This window comes from Diorhabda sublineata, chromosome 2, assembly GCF_026230105.1.
Source record: "Diorhabda sublineata isolate icDioSubl1.1 chromosome 2, icDioSubl1.1, whole genome shotgun sequence".
NCBI lineage: Eukaryota > Metazoa > Arthropoda > Insecta > Coleoptera > Chrysomelidae > Diorhabda > Diorhabda sublineata.
The window spans coordinates 32,435,269-32,457,405 of record NC_079475.1 but is presented as its reverse complement, the minus strand read 5'-3'; the positions used below and the strand labels follow the sequence as shown (position 1 = coordinate 32,457,405).

Below are 22,137 nucleotides of genomic sequence, written 5' to 3'. Positions count from 1 at the left end.
CATTTTCTTTGCGATCTTTCCAGCGCTCAGGAATGTATTAATTCGGAAAACCTCATACAGCAAGGTGTTAATGGGGCAGACTCAATGAATTGCCGTGAATCTATCGTACTTGTAGCCATTTTCCAAAATGTTAATAACGCTATTCTAATTTCAGTTATTTCCAAAAGAAAAAACGGTTATCTTTGGTAAATCTCTTTCATATTGCTATTTTTAATGTGGATGTACAGTAAACGTCACCATATAGCTTTCCATACAGTTGGTCAGGATATTCCAAAATGTCTACTAGCTACTATTGGTAGACTTTCTCGAATTGCGAACAAAACTTAATAAGTCTGACATAAACTTCAGGTACATGAGATCAGTCTGAGCCTTTTCTCTTACACGCATTTCCAGTTATACTAAAAGCAAATGGATTCTCTAGATGGTGATGCAATACAAAATTGGTACTGGACAACAATTTGCGACTCACATTTCTCCAAGTCGAGCACCTGGTGCACCTCAGCCATTCACATAATAATTGATACTGAGAAGAAATAGCTGACTGATACCGTGGAGGAAAACCCGTGTCACAACTGCACTCTGTAATAGCAGATAGGTTTTCTTCTCGTGAATTTGGTTAAGTAAATATTTGTCGTGCACGAAACTGCGTAATTTCAACGTATAACAAAACTTTGAAACAGCCTCTTTTTATCATTAAATAATTACTAGTTAATTTTGGGTTTCTACTTTAATAAATACAACTTTTTAGAAATATAGTCCATCATTTAGAATAACCCTGTCCCTTCAACATCATTATATCGTATATATACATAATCAACACCTTTTGAATATTGCTATGCTAAATGGAATTTCTTCTAATACTACTTCATTCTTGGAGAATTTTGAAATATGTCGATGGAGGGGAATTGTAATTAGATTATACAGTGTGCATCAGACAAGAAATAATTTAATAATAAATGGAAACGTGCTCAAATATAAGTCCTCAGTATCATTCACATTCAGCTTCATTCTCATGTTTTTTATTTCTCTACTCCAATCATTTGATTGAATATTAGTGTCTGAACCAGTATATAACTATAAAAGCTGTTCATTTTAATTGGTTCTAAATTCCTAGATCCTGGAGAAATCTGAAAAATTTCTCTGGGCGATTCGCTGTTTAATTTTAATACATAAGTTTCTTGTTATACTCTACATATCGAAGAAAAATATTATATATATATAAAATTATTATTCCAAAAATATACAATGTAAACGTGAAGTTTGGCATATATACAAAGTGAACGGCTTAAATAAGGAACACATTCATTTAAAAATTAGAAAATATGTGTATTGAAACATTAAAATAAAATCTTCATTTTTTACCTCAATAAACACATTTTATTATTCCCTATTAAATGACATTGAGCTTCCTTTGTCGTCAATATATATTTATAATAATGGGCCCAATTTGAAAATCAATGCGAATGTCTAAATTCTACATTTAGGTTTCAACCTTTCCCTGAACATTTTGAATACACTGTTTCCACTTATTAGGTGTATGTAATTCTCTGAATAACCTCGTAAGTAATCTACAAATTAATTAATTATTCATTTAATTTCGAGTAATGATTATGCGTAAGTAGTTTAAAACAAATAAAAATTATTTATAATCTCAATTGTTCAAACTGTTGACCACTTACTTTAATACACTTATTACACCATTTTCTTATTAAAAAACGTGTCTTTGAGAATAACTCTGGATGGGATTGAATGATTTCTGCCGCAGCTTGAATTCTAGCTATTACGAGTAGATCTTGTTCAGATTTGAATATTGTTTCGTACACTAACGACTTCATATAGCCTCATATAAAAAAATCGATGGGATTTAAGTCAGGTGATCTTGGAGGCCAACAATTGAGTCCATCCTGTCTCCATCCAATCCACCCCTAAAATGTCTGTTAAACTAATTTTTTGCGACATAATGAACAGATGCCCCAAGTAGGTATTCGTATTCCTATATCATTTATTGTGATTTCTCTGTGGTCGAGCGTTGTCGCTCGAATATACAAACACCTCGTATGAACAATATAATTAATCAAAATAACGAAAGTGTTGTTAGCTTCTGAAAAGTCATTTTTCTGTCATATCACCCTCAAATGTTACGTGAATTTACTCAAGAGGAATAAATTTTCGTCGAAAAACCATGATTGTGTGCACTTCGACGAAGTTACCATAAACATGATATTAAATTCTGTATAGAAATATCCCTTCTTTCAGTCAAATGGGTAAGTAATAATGAGCAAGTAATCTCTTGGAAGTTTCCTTACATTCATTAATCAAATAATAACCTTATCTATCTTCATATTCAATTACCTTGAAAATTTTTGAATTATGTTTACCGACATTAATATCTAGAATATCAAATAAAAATCGGCTAATATTTAATAGTAATCGAAGTTATTCAAACATAACATGCGAAGCGCTAAACAGCAACAGTTTATTTTTTGATTCCTGATTATTTTTAGTTTTATGACGGCATTTTCATTCCATTCCACAATGCGGGAGTGAGTAGACATCGCAAACTCTATAACTGAGAACTGATTCATATTAACGCAGTCACACAAAACATCGAATTGTAATCAAAACTTATCGAAAACTTGTTCTAGTGTCCAATTCGACTAATTGAAGAAAATATAATTACATCGGTGCTTTGAAGTTACGTGATAAAATGATAATGGTTGTGCAGGTCTAAGACTTAGGTAGGTACATATTTATTAGAACTATCAAAGTCGTGAATTGTGTAATATTGAGTGTCTGAAACCGTGTTACTTCGTCTCAGAGTGTTTGATAAAATTATCTTTAAACACAGTTTGTATATTATCCATCAATGTTGGCCGAATACGTGCCTTTTTACATCCGAATATTGTACATGACACTTATAATAAAAATAATTATTTATGTAACAAGTGCCTTTACACACGAATTGCATACAATATTTCTTCTACTAGCAAAAATTCTATCAAAATGCAGAAGACTAAAGGTAATTTTTCTGATAACTCTATTATATGTTTATTAATATTTGGAGCATTTTAATCAAGATTGGAACAAATTAACAAAATAACAGACGAATTTGCTTTATTAAATTTGACAACTCTGATCGGCAAGTATAGAATAATTATTACTACATAATTAGAAAAATGAAAAATGACATCAGCGAGACTTAAACCTGAGACCTCCTGTATGTGAGCTTCGTAATCTAGCCACTACACTACGGAGACCATAATAATACGTTTTTTACATACTACTGCTTAAAGTATATTTCTTTACACACTAGTGCGTAAGGTAAAGTCTTACGCACTCGATAGTGTGTTTATAAAAAGTTTTTTAAAGACTGACGTTTGCTTTTCACATGACTTCAATACCAATTCAAAGAACTCTCGGGGCTGGTTAACGTAATAACCATGAAATGTTTCAAATGGCATTTAGGTTATTAAATTCAATACTATCAGCTGACCAATTTTTTAGACACGTATAATACTTCTATTAGGGATAGTTTCTATAAGTGGAAGGTGTTCCGACTAAGTGAAACAAATAGTATATCAATCTCTCTCTTCTCCAACCGCTTCAGTTAGTTATTATTTTTCCACTACTGATATTTTGGAGAATTTTCAAGCATGCGCAGTATAGATAAAGTATCTCGAACGAGAAAGAAAATGAATACAGTCGGCACCGTGACGTAGAGACGTTTTTCCCATAAGAACTTTATATATAGGAGTATTATCTTCTTTTATTATAGTAGTATTAAATTAAAAATGGAACTACGTTTGTAAATATTTTATAGATTTTATCTCTCTAAATCCAGGTAAAAATAGACTCGCAGTTCTATTGAATTTATTGCAGTAAAATATGCGGTATAGTTACATGAAACTTGATTCAACTAAAACACTAACAGCCGCAGCATTTGTATATGTTTGCCTCGCTGTCTTTTATCATCTTCCGTTTAAACTGAGACCGATAGTAAGCGCGAGAATGTTCGATATCCGTCATAAATGATGGCTTTATGTTTTACCTATATGTGAGATGTAACAGAGCGACTTGCCAAGTGTTAATAAATTCACTTATATTCAGTAATTTTGATGATTGTAATAATTAAGTCTTATATTAGAACTCCAGACCTCCAGTCTGAAAGGATTCGAGTCATAATTTTCAAAATAGACAAGAACATAAGCTAATAAATTGAATCGAATGTATAATGTTAAATTATTCTTATGAATGCTTTTTAACACTACTTCGTATAAAAACACAATAACACATACAAGATACACGGGAATTCAGTGCGATAAAAAGTACTTAACAAGGCTTGGGCTTCACACGTAAAAGATCTCATCTCCTGACTTCTCTGAACTTAACTTTATCCTTTTTGTATGTTGACTGAAAATTGCTTTTTCTGGGAAAAAACAAAATTTACAAATCGTGACGATGTTTAATACGTTGAGATAAGGATGCATTAACTCGGGTATTAAAATCGCGAGTTGGCGCACACCGATATGATACATTTATTTCAAAGTCTATTTCAGATGCTTAATAAGAAAATATTGTTACCTGAGTTCATAAAAGTTATCCAAAAGGATGAAAAACGCAGCTTTCTCTAAATTTCGTGCAATAACTAACCTTTATTAGATAAAATAAAAGAAGAAATATTAGGAATGTTGCTTCTTCTCAGGAATTCACTATACCAAAATATTTACAAACCTCAAACCAAATTACTACAGGGAAAGAAAATTAGGCCCCGATGAAGAAAAACGTCAAGATAAACTGTTTTACACAAAAATAAAGGGGAAAAAAGTAACGGCGTTCCGTGGATGCGCAAATGCGATAGTAGAATGGTAGATTATATTTTTCTAGCTCTATACAGTAAAATCTCCATTGTTGACCACTTCTCTATGTTGACCGAGATTTGTCACAACGCATTTTCAATGGAGGTTTACCTCTCAATATCGACCACATTCATATGTTATATGTTGAACACTATTTAGTTACTTTATTCTCTGTAACTTGCCTACTTATTTTTCTTGAATTTGCTTCTACCCCTGTTCACTGTCCATTTGGTTTCCAGAAATTTCTTTATCACTTTGATGACTACAATAGTTGGTCATATACTGACCTTAGTTGAATTATAGAATTATAGAAAAAGAAAAATGAAAGTAAAATAAAATATTATTAAATTAATAACACTTGTGCTAACAGGTTATCTGCTCGTGTTCGCTGATTAAAACAATCTGAATACAGCTCTGTGTTCGTTCGCAAAATTCTGATGTTTTGAAACAATCAATGCTGAAATAAATATTGATTAAATCTACCGTTGATACAGATGAATAACATTTTTTCGTGTCGAAACAAGTAATATTTGTATTGTGTGAACAGATTGTGGTTTTCAATACACTACTAAATAACCATGACAATTCAAAATTTTTCGTAAACTCCACATAATTGTTTTTACTCTTATTCAGAATGGTGTTGGTCACTTACTAGTGATTATTCTATATTTTCGTTACAATTGTGCAAAGAGAAATTGCTATTATTTTCGATTAATCGCGTTTCCATGGACTATAATGTCATGATATGAAAGGTATGTCAAAAATTTCTAGATTTCTAGTTTAAACTGAATCTATCACTATATTTTAACGCTAATCACAGTTATAACACACTCTTTATATAGTGAGTTCTCACTTCATGTATACTTCTGCATTCTTCTAGAACATGGTAAAAACGTCCAGAGTGGCTAATAATAGTCAACTTTCTCAACAAGAAACATCTTGAACATAGTACAACGGTTACTTCTTTCATACTATCCATAACATTAAGTTAAGGACGGTGGCGTCAGATGGCGTGCATCTGTATCACCACCACAATATTGTTTATATATAGATTTGCTAAGATTCATTGTCCACCATTCTTTCGCTTTTAAATGTTCTAAAACACAAAGTATTTCTTCTTCTTCTTTTCATTTTAAAAGGCTTCCCACAAATTAGAACTAGTTTACTATTATTGATAATTACTAACTTTTAGTTGCATACACATAATAGCTGGCGACACATTAACTGGCGACATCACTCTCCATTGTTTGAAAATCTTCAGCCACCGAGCCATTTTTTCAAGTCTAGGAACAGAAAATAATCTGAGGGGGCTAAATCTGGCGAATAGGGTGCAAAAGATAGCAATTTAAACTTTAATTCATTAATTTTGGTCATTGCAATTTCCTTTTTCAAGATAGTCAATGAAAATAATCCCACGCGCATCCCAAAAAAACCGACGTCATGACTTTGCAGATGGAAAAGTCTTTGCCTTCTTTGGAGCAATTCACCCTTTTCAGTCCATTGATTTGATTGCTCTTTTTTTCGAGTGTGAAATGATGGACCCACTTTTTATCAAAAATTCAACTTTACTTCTGTGCTAATGCCTTTCAAATAAAAGTATTGTATAACATAACTATGACCAATTTTTTCCATGTTTACAAATTTACTGAAAACTTTCACTATTGATGGCTGTCAAACAAATACTAAACAACGTGGCGCATTCAAATTTGAAACATATGCAGTATAGATTGTGTACTTTCTAATACAGTGGTATTTTTCAAGCTACCTCTAGGTCAGGCCAGGTATTTCTAGGACCATCCTCGTATGTTGTTAATGTATAACTGACTGTATATGTTATTGCTGCATCTGTATGTCTATATTTATTCTTCTCAAAATCAGCAACGTATCTTTCAGCAACATTAGTTGATCGCCAAATTACAATTTGGTAATTTAAAGAATGTAGCATTGTCTTTCCCAACTGCTCCAAATTCATAAATGCCAATTCTTCATGAGGAAGATTTAAATATTGCTTGAATATGGTATACAAATTTTTTCCATAACGGTGAATTTTTCGACAAATTTTGTTTTTGTATTTGATAGTATAAGCATAAAAATAGTTCCAAGATCTATAATTTCTTATTCTTCTTCACGAAAAATAACTATAATGTCCATTATTAACCGACCCAAATTGACTAGACATTTTGACTTCCCTTGTATCTTATTTGAAACTATTGTTTTCTAGTTCGTAGTTTAGCAATCTAAATATATTTTTACTTTTGTATCTAATTTTTGACATACTTTGATTTATGGCTTATCAACTTGTCTAATAACGACTTCTTTTTCTGGTTCGGAGGATATGTAATTTCCTTCGTATTTGATTTCGTTTGTCACAAAGTTTCTGCTTTCTTTTGCTTTAATATTTTTGGGACTCTGAGCGCCACAAAAAATGCTGTCACATATGTTATTTTATAAATCTCTGTTCGCTTTCTTGATAGTATCGTTTTATGCGCTCAAGCTTTTTTTCTCTTATTAATCAGCGTTCTGTAATTAGAACATCCGCTGTCGAATAATTATTTCCACTCGATACTATGCAGAACGAAATTTCTCTTTTCCTTTGCTGTAAGAACAATAGATCACTTTATACTTTCAATATATCTTCTAGTCAAGTATGGCAGAGTTTGATAGTTTTTTTAATTACTTAATTCGAATCAGGATGATTTTATTTAAACTACTTACGAGGTCTGGCTATTAAATAACGAGACTGGTTACGAAAAATGGTTTTATTATAAAAATTATGCTACATTCGAATGATCTCCTTCAATATACTCCCCTCCCCTCGCCACACACCTTTCCATACGTTTTTTCCATTAATAGAAACAGTGCTGGATGACTTCTTTGGTGAGGGTCTTTAGGAGCTCTGCCGTTTTTTACTTTACCACTTCCATCGGCTCAAATCTGGTCTCTTTTGAGAAAGATCTTTTTCTAACCTTTCTAACCTTTCGAGGAAATCGAAGCAGACTCGTTGAAGTAAGAGCTTTTTGTCAGGAACCAACTTCGCACAGACTTTTGTTCCGCTTGTAAAACGGTTTCTTTACTCACTAAAGCGCTTACACCACTCAAAAACACGCGTACAAGGTAGGGAATTCCCCATAGGCCTCTTGTATAGCACTCAGTCGGAGTTTTCTTTTCAATTTAACGAGAAATTTTAGATTGATGTTGACGTTGCTCCTGTTTTTCGTCACACATGGTTTTCGGCGAGAAAAAAACACACTACTGCACAAATACTATTATATATAATGATGGAAACGTGTTTTGGGACGTGCAAGGACAAGATATCTAGATACCCAACGAAATACTCGTTTTTCACCTATCCCATTTAGAGCGACCTCTATGCTCAGCATAGACCAAACCTAAATTAACATATATTAATTTATTATCAAAAATTGTTATACTAACTGAGAATCTAAATTTTTACTTCATAAAGTTCGAGAGAAATTAAATTTTTCTCCTCCTTTATTGTTAATAATGCGTTTCGACAATGTTTTGAATGATGTATTAATTACCATAATGATTGAAGAAGAGTTGTAGATCAACTTAACACCCTTATGTCGTATTAAACGTGTATCTCATTTACTTAAGAAATTCCCTATATTCATTTAAACTACAGGCGCAGCTAATAATACCTTCAATTTTTCTTTCAGCGTAAAACTATCAATGATTTATGAAAATCAAGCAATATTAGGTGATCTGAAAATGAATGGTACAATTATTAGAACAATTCACAACATTTGGATAAACATTTTTCGATGATTCTCACTACATAATTTCGCCATCTCTAACCAAGTTTTCTGTTAATATTATATTTCAAGCTACATGCCAAACAATCCAATCAGAACTTGAGTTAATTTTTCAATTGTAGGTAATAATCAAAAATATATTTTCTATTTTTTATCGCACATACCTTATACGAGAGTTGTTATCTAAGTTTCGAGATATGGCAACACTGATGTGAATATGTCAAATCTGACATTTCCTTCATGAACCTTAATATTTTAACTTACTTGGAACTTGTTGTCATACGACTGATATTTGAGTTGTTTATATAGACATTTGAAACATTAATGGAAAATGAAATGAAATAAATGGTAAAATTGCTTCGACAATTGGTTTAAACGCATGCAAAAGTGTATTGATCTTAATGTAGGACATTTTGAAAAACAATAAAGTCATATTGAGTTATGAATATTTGTTTTTATTTGTCTATCTTCAAATTTAAGTAGCAACCCTCGTACATATATTTGTTGACACATTAAATTTTTTTTTTATATGTATTTAATCACATTAACATTCGTTCATTCGATACTATATGGATTTTCTAATATTTTTGTACATGAAACAGTAGTATAACTTATGGGATTATATTTTTTCTGTGTTTATAAAAGGATTATTTATATTATAAATCAATTTTAATGCTTAAAAATATTTTATTTCTTTATTTATACTATTAAGGTTAAAACTTTTTAATGGGATTATTCTAATTTTTATAATTATTGAGTAACTGAAGCACTTTCAAATTCAAACTTTTTTAATGATATCGCTGATTGTTGCCTTTTTTGGCCGCCCGAACACTGGCTACGTTCAAAATTAGCTGCCCAAACTTACGTAAATGATGGTAGAGATTCTCCGTACATAGTGTCTGATTCCTCTTTTATTCACGTAGGAGGTTGGCAACTAAGTACTTTCGCTTTTGACTGATAGAGAGCCTCTTGCTTTATTTTTTGAATAACTTATGTTAGTGCTGTACTTTGCCGTTTGTCACGTGTTACTGGCCACATTGATGTGACTTTAGAAGCAAGTAGTACGTGATTTTTATTGAAGCCATTAGTTGTGGATTAATTTTAAATGGAGTGTAGAAACCAAGATTTTCGACATATTTTACTTTCTCATCTTCGTAAAGGAAAGAAAGCTTATGGTACTGATTGCTTAACAGAGGGCACGTGTCAGAATTGGTGTAGTAAATTCAGTTCTAGAGATTTTTCCCTCAAAGATGAGCAACGTTCTGGTCGGTCTACTGAAGTTGATGATGACCAAATCAAAGTCATAATTCAAGAGGATCTTCATATATATATTCGAGAGGTTACGAAGAGACTACATGTATCGCACACAATTGAAAAACACTTATAATGTTTTGGGCTAGTTAAGAAGCTTGAATATTTGGGTACCTCACGAATTGAAAGAAATTAACACAAATAATCAACCTTAAACGAAATGTAACAGACCTTTTCTTGAAAAGAATCATCACTGGTGATGAAAAATTGATCCTGTACAGTAACGTAGTTCGAAAACGATCATGGAGCAAACACGATGAACCAACACAAACCACATCTAAAGCTGAAAAATAACAAAAAAAGCTCAAGTTGTTCGTTTGATGTGGTTACAAAGGTATTATGTTTTTTGAGTTGCCTCCAAGGAACCAAATGGTAAATTCTGATGTTTACTGTCAACAGTTAATAAAACTGGATCAAGCAATCAAAGAAAAACGGCCAGAATTGTCTCACAGATAATTGGTAACTCGTGGGAAACTATTACACACAGCCCTGATCTGGCACCATCTGATGACTATTTATTTGGAAGTTTGCGGAATTCTTTGAATGTTTAATCTTTCACTAATGACGATAGCTTTCAATCGCACCTGGTTTAGTTTTTTGCTGATAATTTTATGAGCGTAATCATGAAGCTCAAATGGAAAATATATAATTGATTAAAAACTATTCTTTGTTAAAAAAAATGTTTTATTTTATACTATAAATCAACTTAAACAACCCTCGTATTAAACAACGCTGGATAATATAATACACATGTATGCTCTAGAGTTTCCTCCAGTCAACAGTTGGTAATAAATTCAATTCAAAAATTAAACGTAGATGACACGGGAAGTAATAGAGTTGATGTTGAAAGTTTTAGCAGAAATTGCTACCTTGCAAATTCCTAGAGAGGTAACCCTAGTATCATTATCACATCGTTTTATACAAAGTTTCAACGGCATGAAACGTATTTGTTGGCACAAGATTCACAAATTCAACCTTGAACTACAGACTTAACTTACCGAAAAAATATCGGTTAAATACCTATTGTGAAGGTTAGTTGGCATGTTGATATATATAACTGTATAATACAGCAGATATTTAAAATGGATTACATTTTCCAAATTTCATGAATGAACAATGAATATTCATGGGACTAAAATTTTATTAGAATTATTATCAAAGGAAATTTTATCTCGTAAGGGCTGAAAAAGATATAAGGTTGCTCATAAAAATTTTAATTCAAATGTATCACTTAATTATAAACTTTGGATTGATATTATCTTATTTTCCTTTATACACGGTGACGCATGTATCTCTTACATCGGGAAATCTGAGCATCGACGGACTACTAAAAACCCTTTTGACAATTTTTTCAGTACTTTCGCGTTCAAATTAATTCCAGCTTATCCATGTAGACTTTGAACTTCACATAGTCCCATAAGAAAAAGTCAAAAAGTGTGAAGTTACACAATTTACTGCCACAATAAAGCGATGGTTTCAGAGGATGTATGACAAGTGGCACCATCATGTTTGAAGCAAATTTGTCCAAACCCCGGGCTTCAATATCGGGCATCAAACAGCCTCTTATCATGGCGCAATAACGGTCACCATTCACACAAATGTGGACCGATTATTTCACTGTTTTGTCTGGATTTCATGAAATTCGGATTGTGCATTTCCCTAAATAAGGACATTTTGTTTATTCACGCACCTATAAAGCCAAAATTAGGACATCATATTCTACAAGCTTGTCAACAGCCCAACAACTAAAACAGAAGTTATTCGGAGAGTGGGTCAAAATATTTTCATAAAGAAAAGTCGAAACGTCAAAATTTATCTTTCTTTTAAAAACTATCAGGAAAAACTAATTTTGAAACAGAAGAGACCTAAAATCAAGAACATTTACATGCACTAATATATCAAAAGGTCTAAGAAATAAGAAATTGAAGAAATTTATTTATTTATTTGCTTTGTTAAATGTTTAAATAAATTATGAAAGTAAGAGACAGTGTCACATTACAATACTTTCTTGTCGTTCATTAGATCTACGTCACCATCTCATTGATATAATTGCAAGGTTTCTGAGTTGTGCTTTTTTCATTATTTCAGAATTTTCCTTGTATTCAGAAGGCAACATTTAATAAGTGTCAGAACCAGAAGGTTCGTGAAAAATAACGTAGATACGTTTTGAATGAAAGTTTTTGTGAAAGAATAATCAACGGACCTGATTTAATATATTTTTAAATTGATACAGACGTTATTGAATATGAAGTGTCAATGAATAACGAGTTTCTCGCTAAATTGAAGTTGGTTAAATTATTAATCGGCAACAGTTGTGTAACTTTTATATTTGTGCTTATCGGACGTTAGCGTAATTTATATACGCTGGGTATATATAAAATGTATTTCCATCTAATCCACTCTTTAAGGATTTAAATTGTCCATTGTTACAAAAAAAAAGTTTCACAGAATACAAATCAAGAATATCGTGATAAGGACGATGGTAGAACAACGACAAAAGCTGCTGAAGGAAAATGTGTCTCCCGTCGAAATACCATAATTCCTGAGGAACGCAGAAATCCGTGATCTTGAGACGATTCGAAGACCGACAGTTGCAGTTGTTACTTGGGATACAATTCAAGACCAGGAAACGAAACATTACAACACTTCAGTGTTGACATCATGGGAAAACTGTAGCGGAGTATGGTCGAGGTCGGGCTACTCAGAATTCTGCCATGCCTGGCTAACTATAGGATGGCCGATGTCGGATTACCCAGCATTCAGCTCGGCTTGGGTGTCTATAGGATGCCCGAATTCAGGCTACTCAGAATTCTGTAAAGCCTGGCTGACTATAGGATGGCCGAGGTCGGATTACCTGATGTTCAGCCAGGCTTGGGTGAATATGGGATGGCCGGGTCCAAGTTACCTAGATTTCAACCAGGCTTGGGCCATTATTGGTTGGTTTGCTAAGGCGGGGTTTCCCAGCCTTCCCAAGCCTCGTCGTGCAAGTCTGGGGGCTCCCACATGGGATATCGTACAGAAGATTTTAAATATTGATAAGAGTGCTTTTGGAATATTATTTAAAACAGCGGATTTTGATAGATGGTTTCAATATCATGAATCAGCGGACTAGGCATGAAACACTGTTCGACGTTTTTAACAAAAGAAAATAGAATTTGTTTTTTGATAATATGTTTAATAGTATGTTCGAAGAAATTGGTATTTATTCATTGAAAGCTCTACAAAAAGTTCCTGTCACTTTCAATCACTCACTCAGTATATTTTGAGAAAAATATGACAATGTTGAAATATTGCTTCAATCTATAAAGTATCGCGAGTATAATTGAGAACTGATTGGTGATTTTAAATGTTGGAATTTTTAATAGGACTACAGAGCGGATATAGAAAGTATCCGTGTTATCTGTGCTTCTGTTGTAACAGAGCGGATGCTAATATTTATTTTACCGGAATGGCCCGTAAGAACAGAATTTTGTATCTGAAAACAAAAACTTTATGAGCTTGGGACATCGTTATCAAAGCCAATAGAATAAATATATTATGGATTTATTAAGATTTACTTATGAATTAGACACACTTTCGAGTGCGAAAACTTTACGCACGTCTCCATAGCGTTGTAGCTTCATTACAAGGCACACATCTCAAGTCAAAGTCGCGCTCATGCCATTCCTCATTTTTCTACTTATGTAATAATGATTATTTTTAGCTGGCATTTATGCAAGCCGAAGAGAAGAATTGGCAAATTCAATAACTGCACAAAGTGCATCAAATATTAGTATTGTTAATAATTCAACTTGTCATATGTTTTTTAATTTCTTTTAATCTTGAATAAAATGCTCAAAATATTAATGAATATATAATATATTTTATAAAGAATCAATAAAAGCGTTATAGTTTCTTCTAACGAAAAATTAAACTTACTATACGCTCTAGTAGAAAAAATATTGTATATAATTTGCGTGTAAAGGCCTTTTTTTTGACTCTGTGACATTTCGACAATATTCACATTCGTCAAAAAAGGGTACTTTACACATAAATAACTATTTAGTACAATTGTAGTAATAAAAACTTGACATTTTTGCAACTCTATTGATGTGTAAATGTTTTTTGCTGTGAAAAGTCTTTTTTCACTGCGAAAATAACTCATAAAATAAACAAACTTTTCGGACGATTTATTTTATTATTAGCATACGCAATCAATCATTAATCAATAATTAATTATTCATCAAAAATCAATTTCATTTATTGGAATAATAATGGATAGTAAGGTTAAATGCACAGAAGACGACACAAAAATATTAGGGGCAAATACAAACAGATACAGAAAATAATCAAACAAAAAATAAGAGTGGCTAAAGAAAATTGGATGAAAAATAAATGCATTGAAATGGAAGAGTTACAAAACAAACATGACATTTGATGAAGACGAAAGAACAGAAATAATAAAATCAGTGATACATGTTACAAAGTTGGCAAAAAACAAGAAAGCTGTTTGAAAACATAGGAATATTAGTCAAACTCTTCAATCACGTTTATTCAACTGCTGAAATTCCAGAAGACTGGTTAAAATCGGAATTCATAATTTTGCCAAAAAAATAACATCCAAAGCACTGTAGTGACTACAGACGTATAAGTCTTATGAGTCACACTATAAAAATATTCTTCAGATTCATCCACGCTAGAATCACAAATAAGTGCGAAGAAGATCAAGACTAAACTCAATTCGGCTTCAGAAATGGGTTGGGAACACGAGGAGCACTTTTTGCCGGGACCAACGGAAAAATGTATTGGCAGTCTTTATTGATTACGAAAAGACATTCGATCGAGTACAACACGACAAGTTAATAAATATATTAAGGGAAAAAGGAATTGACAGTTCCGACGTAAGCATAATCCAAAATGATATTGGCGCCAAATAGCGGGCTTTCGAATCAATGGAAAATCGACAGAAGAATGCAAAATCTTAAGTGGAGTCAGACAAGGTTGCATACTCTAGATACAACATATCGTTAACGTTAACGTTAAACTTATAAATACAATCAGATACGCTAACGATACAGTTGTATTTGTGACGATTTGAATGGACTGCAATGCCTTTTAAACGCCATTGACAGAGTGGGGAGAGAAACATTAACTGTTCTAAAACAAAATATATGGTATTTAATCGCTTGCCGTACCATGATACACAGCTACAGGTAAACGGACAAACGATTCAAAGAGTGTCCACTTTCAAATATGTTGGTTGCTACATTACTGAACAACTGGATGCCAATAAGGAAATAAAATTTAGAATTGAGGTAGCTTGTACAACATTTTTTATAATGAGATCACTGTTCTCTAATGATAATTTAAAATTTCAACTCCGGAAACGGATGATTAAATGTTACATATGGTGTCGCAGCATAGACTTTAAAAATATCTACCATTAATCGCTTAGAGGCTTTTGAAATATGGTTGTATAGACGCATGCTCAAGATACCGTGGGCAGCTATGCAAACAAACTATGCAGTTCTTAACAGAGCAAATGCGGTTTGTTTGGTTGATAACATTAAATGCAGGAAAATAGCTTATTTGGGACATATAATGCGTGGTAGCCAGTTTAATATCCTCCGGTTGATTATGATGGATAGAGTTGAAGGTCGTAAAGGAATTGGAAGGAAACAAGCCTCTTGGTTGAAGAATATAAGAGAATAGACTGGGATAAGAGAAGCAGGACAGTTATTTAGACAAGCTCAAGATAGAGAGAGTTTTTCCATGCTGATTCCCAACGTCAAAGGGACTAGATACGGCACGCTAAGAAGAAGGTTTGAACAATTACTTCCAACATAAATTTCCGCAGATGTACCATGCTGCTGCTGATAAGAAACGTAAGATATTTCTAGAACAGTGGATTCAACAATTTTATCAGATATTTTAATTTGTTTGGAAGAAGATGGAGAATTCAATACTTTATACAAATCTTCTCTATATGTTTCTGCTACGGAGGAAGATTTTCAGCCACCGTGACATATTATGCATGTAATTTTGCCCCCTTATACATGTCTTTCTTAGACATTTTGCAATCAAACTGGTAATTTCTTTTATTTTATTTATTCCCATATGTTGGTCCATACATTTTTCTGTCGAATATTCCAAAATTAATCTTTTTGTTTGAGGTGACCGTAGTGTACTATACTTGCGGTCAAAAGGGGGTAGTAGATGATGTGAAAATAATGAATTATGAATTTTTAATGTTAGTTAATTCTACACTATTATCTGTAACTTTTACAGGGACAACCTGTAAAATCTAAAGATGAATTTTTCAATCGATTATTCAACAACAAGGTACTCTTTGTTTACTTCAATGAAAGTGAAGGTTTAGGAGATATGTAGATTTTTAAAATGGATGTACATACCAAGGAAACCGTTCGCTATAAAGAGACATTTTGAAGAAAATTATTATAAATAAATAAGTGAATAAATAAACATTTGTACTACATACTATCGAAAATCATATTACTGACATAAGGAAAAACTTGAAAGAGATTAATAACTAAAAAATAACATTTTTCCTGATAGGCGAATTGGTCGGGGAGGTCCATTTGCATGGCCTCCGCGTTTCTCCGAATTAAATACAATGGATACAATTTTTTGGATGTCTTGATATTATAGTATATGCAGCACCGGTAAATACAAGGAACGAAATGATCGATAGAATAAGCTTCCATTGTGAGGTTATAAGACAGAATCTTAGAATGCTCTTCCAAGTTCAAAGTAATATACTCCGTATACTCCGCAAGTAGTAAACTAAATTTTTCAACGATTCAATTCTTTTCTTATGTAAGTAATACGATGTTCGACAGTATGCAGTTAAATTACAAATGTTTGATTGTGTTTTAATACCTCCTGTAAGTATTTTTAATAAATAATTACAATTCATGATAATTTTCTTTAGAATGTCTCTTTAATGCGAACAATTTCCTTTGCATGTAAAACGATCTAAAAACCTACAAATCTCCTGAACGATAAATTTTATCGAGTTAAACAAAGAGTGCCTTTTTGTTTAAAAATCGATTGAAAAATTCATTTCTGCTATCTTGAAATTGTACAGGTTGCCCCTGTAAAAGTTACGGATTGTTGACCATTGGCATGAGCCACCCCTGGCCTTCAGTGTAGAATTACTTATTCCGTCAAATACACTACATGGATATAAGTAATAGTAATATTCGAATATTTAATTAAAAAATATTCCTAAATATATATTCTGATTTCGCAACTTTAAGTGCCTATAATTCGAACGAGGGGTCGTACGAGAAATTTTGTTCTATGTCTCAGCATTATTTTCACGTCATCTACTCACCGAATTTTTTGCATCAAATCCCGGAACACCCTGTATCTCAATATAATTCAATTTGGAACACTATCTAAACATACACAGTTGTACAAAAAATGTTATTTGTATTTCGTGTGTGGAAAATTCATATTTATTTGGCTCATTCGAGAAAATTTTCGGCCTCGATAAAAAATTCAAAATGTCTTGTGCAATTTAAAAAAATACACATCTATCGGTATCTTCTTTTGTACTCATTTTCGTCTTATATCCTTTGTATCTCTTGTGACAAGTATATGAATTTTGGCCGAACTGGTGACTAGACTGGTTTGGTAACATTAGATAAAATGAAAGAATATACTCTAATCATTTCACAAAACTGTTCAGTCTTCTCTGTGTTTACTTAAATTTCTAAACATTCATTCAAATCGAATTAGATACAGTAATACGTTAATACTAGTAACCTAAAATTAGTGAACATTACCTAATTAAACATTTTACTACCTACTTAAATGCTAATTATATAAGCAACGACAACACATTTCACACACAGCAAACAACCAATTTATCGTTCAACGTTTGTTTCAATACTGATGTTTTTTTTTGTAGGATCATCAAAATAATGTTAAGCTTGCTTGTGTAACAAAAAGATTCATTTTTTTACTGGAGATCCAAAATAGATACAAACAAGAATGGAATTTCTTTCGGGATTTAAAGAAGAAATGAACGGCGATAACTACAAAATAAGATATGGAACCAAAATTCAAAGAACGGGAAAAATATTTTCATACACATTTTGGAGAACTGAATGCGAGGGAGAGGTCTTTTGGAGCGTTCAAGGAAACAATAATGACGGATCAACGTTCATACTAACTCAAGTAAATGTTATGAATTTTAATTCGTATATTGATCGTGAATAAAGTATCTTAATTTTAGGTTCACCTTAATAAATAATGTATTTATTAATAGGAAATCGTTTTGACCTAATTTCGGTCTTTGGAACTGTAGCCTGACGTATTCAAATCTCCTTATTAATATATGAATCAATAGAACATGAATATTGGAATACAATCTTTATATATATGTACGAGGGTTGAGAATCAGCTTCAGTAATGTAGAGACCGGGTCCGGAAAATAAAGACGCTTTCTTACATTGAATTTAAATTAATGAATATTCATTAATTTTTCTTACACAGTGCAGTCATGCATTGTCGGGTTGCAGAATAACTCTTTTCCGTTGACAATCGCGTTGTATTGACAACCGCCAGATACGTTTCAAATTCGATCCAATTTTCCACAATAATGAATATTTTGTCCAGGTTAGAGTACTTCAAAATAAAAAATTTCGCCTATACTCCACTAAACACACTGAGATGCCTTTTTAGAGACTCGCAGTACTTCTTTAAATCCCCGCCTTTTGCGCTTTGGATTATCATATAAAACCCACCTGCTTGGATGATTTTTAATGTTGTTTGAGAGGTCTGCGATTGTCTGACATAGATTTGCTTCCACTTCTGCCGTCAGGATGTTGTTGTCTAATGTTGGTCTTCATGATTTCGCTCACCATTCAACCCCAAATTGCAAAACATTTCACTATTTAATTAAATATACAAATCATAATAACCATAAATATCTTTGACAGTACACAATGAGCTGACAATTATCGACTCAAAAGCTTTGAGACAATAATCTGTTTTTTATTCATAAATTGATATCTTGTTTCAATCTATGAAAAGTTGGTACTATTTTTTTAATTGTAGAAATCCATTGTCATTCCAGTCGAATTATAATATAAACTCCTCTCTCCCTACGCTATCCTAAACAATGAGAAATGAGCGATTTGAAGTTTACAGTCAGCATCAACAATCGTATGAGGGGTATACGCTTGATTGATTGCCTTCTCTAGAGAGTTTATTGAATTTTCAATATGATTAAGTTTCGTTATTGCTATAATCAATTTACACAAGTTTTTTAATTTTTTCACGCTGTCATTTAATGATAAATGAAGGATAATTCTTCTTCGTAAGTTGAATGTGAACATTTTGGAGAATAAATAGTTTTCCATCCCTAAAGCCGATACTAGATTACTGGAAAACAATCATATTGGAACTGTAAGGTATATTTGTTTGTCTTTATGACGTTAGTTCTATCATCATTTCTTCTAGATATGATTAGATTAACTGTAAATCTCAAGAAGTATCTTTACCTACTACCAATATGTAATATCGAACATTACGATACTAATACGAGTTTCGTAGTAAAGATACTTCTTGAGATTTACAGTTAATCTAATCATTTTTTGAAGAAATGATTTGACATCTGCATCTGATTTTGTTTCAGTTATTACATTTTTTGGGCCAATATATAAGTCTCTTTTTTAAAATAGATTATAGACCTAACCTTATTTATTATAATAATTAAACACAACACCTGTACAATTAGTGGTGTTTATTCCAGCTGACGTAGAGGCAATTGAAGAATTGTAGTTTTCAATTTCAATTGAATTTTTTGTAGAATCGATTTCTCCTCCCATTATTTTAGTAGATATATTTTTTTTCTAATGATGTTTCTACATATCCTTCAGCTTCCACCACCAAGTCTCAAGCTCAAAATGAGCATATCAACACCAGCATCAGCAAGTAGGGATGCTGATGATCTTCTAAAACAGTGGCCTGTATATTGTGATGGATTTGGTAGCTCCAGAAACGTTGCTATTTCTTTTGGAATGCGCCCAAAAGTATTGATACCAGTTGGTTGAGAAAAACATTTTCCATTTTTATATAAAATAAAAAATCGGTCAAGGACTATGAACGTTATGAACGTTACTTCGTCAACTACATCACCAATTTTTGACTTCATCAATTCTTCTCTTCGGCAGGCGCCAAACACACCCACGATTAAGGAAACCTATAAAAATAATATGGAATACATGAAAATGTCACCATATTTATGTATAATCTTACCTTCATCATCAAGAATTGATCATCATTGGCTTCTTTCAAAATTTGTGTATATTTTCCTTTGAAAATATACTGGACTTTTTCGGCTGTGCCAATAGCTGTGAAGATTTACTAATGTCCACATTTTTCTTCACAAATATCATTGTTCTCAGCATACTATAATGTGTCTATAATGATGATGCCTTTTCTTTTTCAGCTTTCTCAGCAAAATAAGCTAATAACATTTTCTCCGATATATCACGGACTTTTTTTGAACTGCACCAGTCTTCGAATCGCTTATATTCTATTTCGTATCTATTGCGGGATTTAGCGGGTACTAGGGTTTGTATTGCATTATTTGCAGTAAGTTCTGTATCAGAATCCACACTTTCATAGTCGAAACTCATGTCGATACAATTATACCAAACTGAAGTGAACGCGACAAAATTGACAGTTCGCAAAAAAAAATCAACAATGAGCGCAAACACTTGTTACATGATTCTAATATCATTCATTTCAGGAATATTGACTAATTTTGAGTAAATAATTAACATTATTGATAGTAGGTAAAATAATGTACTATATTCGTATCGTAAATTCATATCACGATATTCAATGGGTTATTAAACTAGGCCCAACGGCCTCGTTTGACGAATTTCCCATCTCATTTCGTAATATGAATCTTTACGACACTTATATCGTAAATATCTATTACCCCAATACATCGTTTGACATGAATATGGCAAACCATATAATATAAGAGTTTTATTCCTGTTTCACTATCATCAACAGCAACTTTGATGGTTGCGTACAAATAACAGTATGTCAATTAAATATCCATTAATTTAAGAACACTCATCAAACCTTGTACTATTTCATTTGACAACTTCGACTACTTATTCCAACAGTTACAATATTATTCTATGCATCCTTAGAGACTAACACACACTGGTTTTAGAGATAAACTTCTGTTGTACTAATGCTCTTTGATCATTATATTATTCGTCGTTGTCTTCTCATTGAGCACCTTTCCATAAACCATAATTTCACTATTAGTACTATTTTCATTTGAAACAATTATGATTACTTTCTCTATGCCAGTGACTTTAGATGGATTGATGGATCAATCATATTTATAGTAATTACAACAATTCTTTTCTGACTGATTGAATTTCAACGATATTTGATATCATTATTGAGATCTTTGCTGCTTTGAAATATTTTACAGAAGGCTAATTTCTAATTTGGATCATATTGTGAGAGAATCGTTTTATTGCGTGAGGAAAGGGGGTGTTAAGGGGGATCATCTTGCAAACCGATACAACTCAGAGATACGAGAGCAACTACACTACATTTAGTTGACTTAATATCAAAATGTGATAGATTGAAATTCATATTAATTGCGTACTTTAATACTAATTTTTATTATTTTGTTTTGCAGTATTTCGGACCCGAAGAAGAAGCCAAAAGGTATCAACAGGAGATCACATTGCACCATCCAGAAGAAAAAAAGATAAAAATGATCTATTATGCGTCTTGCGTGAATGGTATGAATTGTGTTAATGTGTCTAGAACCATAGTACATCATTTTAAAGACAGGCAAAACGTGCTTCACTTTGAGTTTCGAATAGTGAAATTAAAGAGGAGGCCGTATCCACAAAGAATGTTGTAACTACTGTAAATAATTTTTTTATTTTACAATATTGTTCAATTTATAGGAAGGTAATATAATTTTTTCATCGGTGTATTTTTCACTTTTCTTATTTTCACTGTCGTTAATCAAGAAAAAAGTGACAATTATTCTTCTCTGGTAACTTGAAGACAACTGTAGAAAAAGTGTTTTGAAGAATCAAGGATAAGGCATCGAATAATAGTCAATCTCACAATCTCAATAGTTGAACCATAATGACAACATTATAGCATGTAAGATCACAAAGTTAATTAATTCA

General features: G+C 32.2%; 1 protein-coding gene across 1 annotated transcript; it reads left to right on the top strand.

The window, feature by feature from the left end:
• The first annotated feature begins 2,473 nt into the window (after positions 1-2,473).
• On the top strand, positions 2,474-21,935 carry LOC130453449 (uncharacterized). The gene is made up of 3 exons (XM_056793209.1): positions 2,474-2,738; positions 17,859-18,127; positions 21,630-21,935. The coding sequence occupies exons 2-3, from the start codon at positions 17,942-17,944 to the stop codon at positions 21,858-21,860; spliced, it is 417 nt and encodes a 138-aa protein (XP_056649187.1). The 5' UTR covers positions 2,474-2,738; positions 17,859-17,941; the 3' UTR covers positions 21,861-21,935.
• Positions 21,936-22,137: the final 202 nt, after the last annotated feature.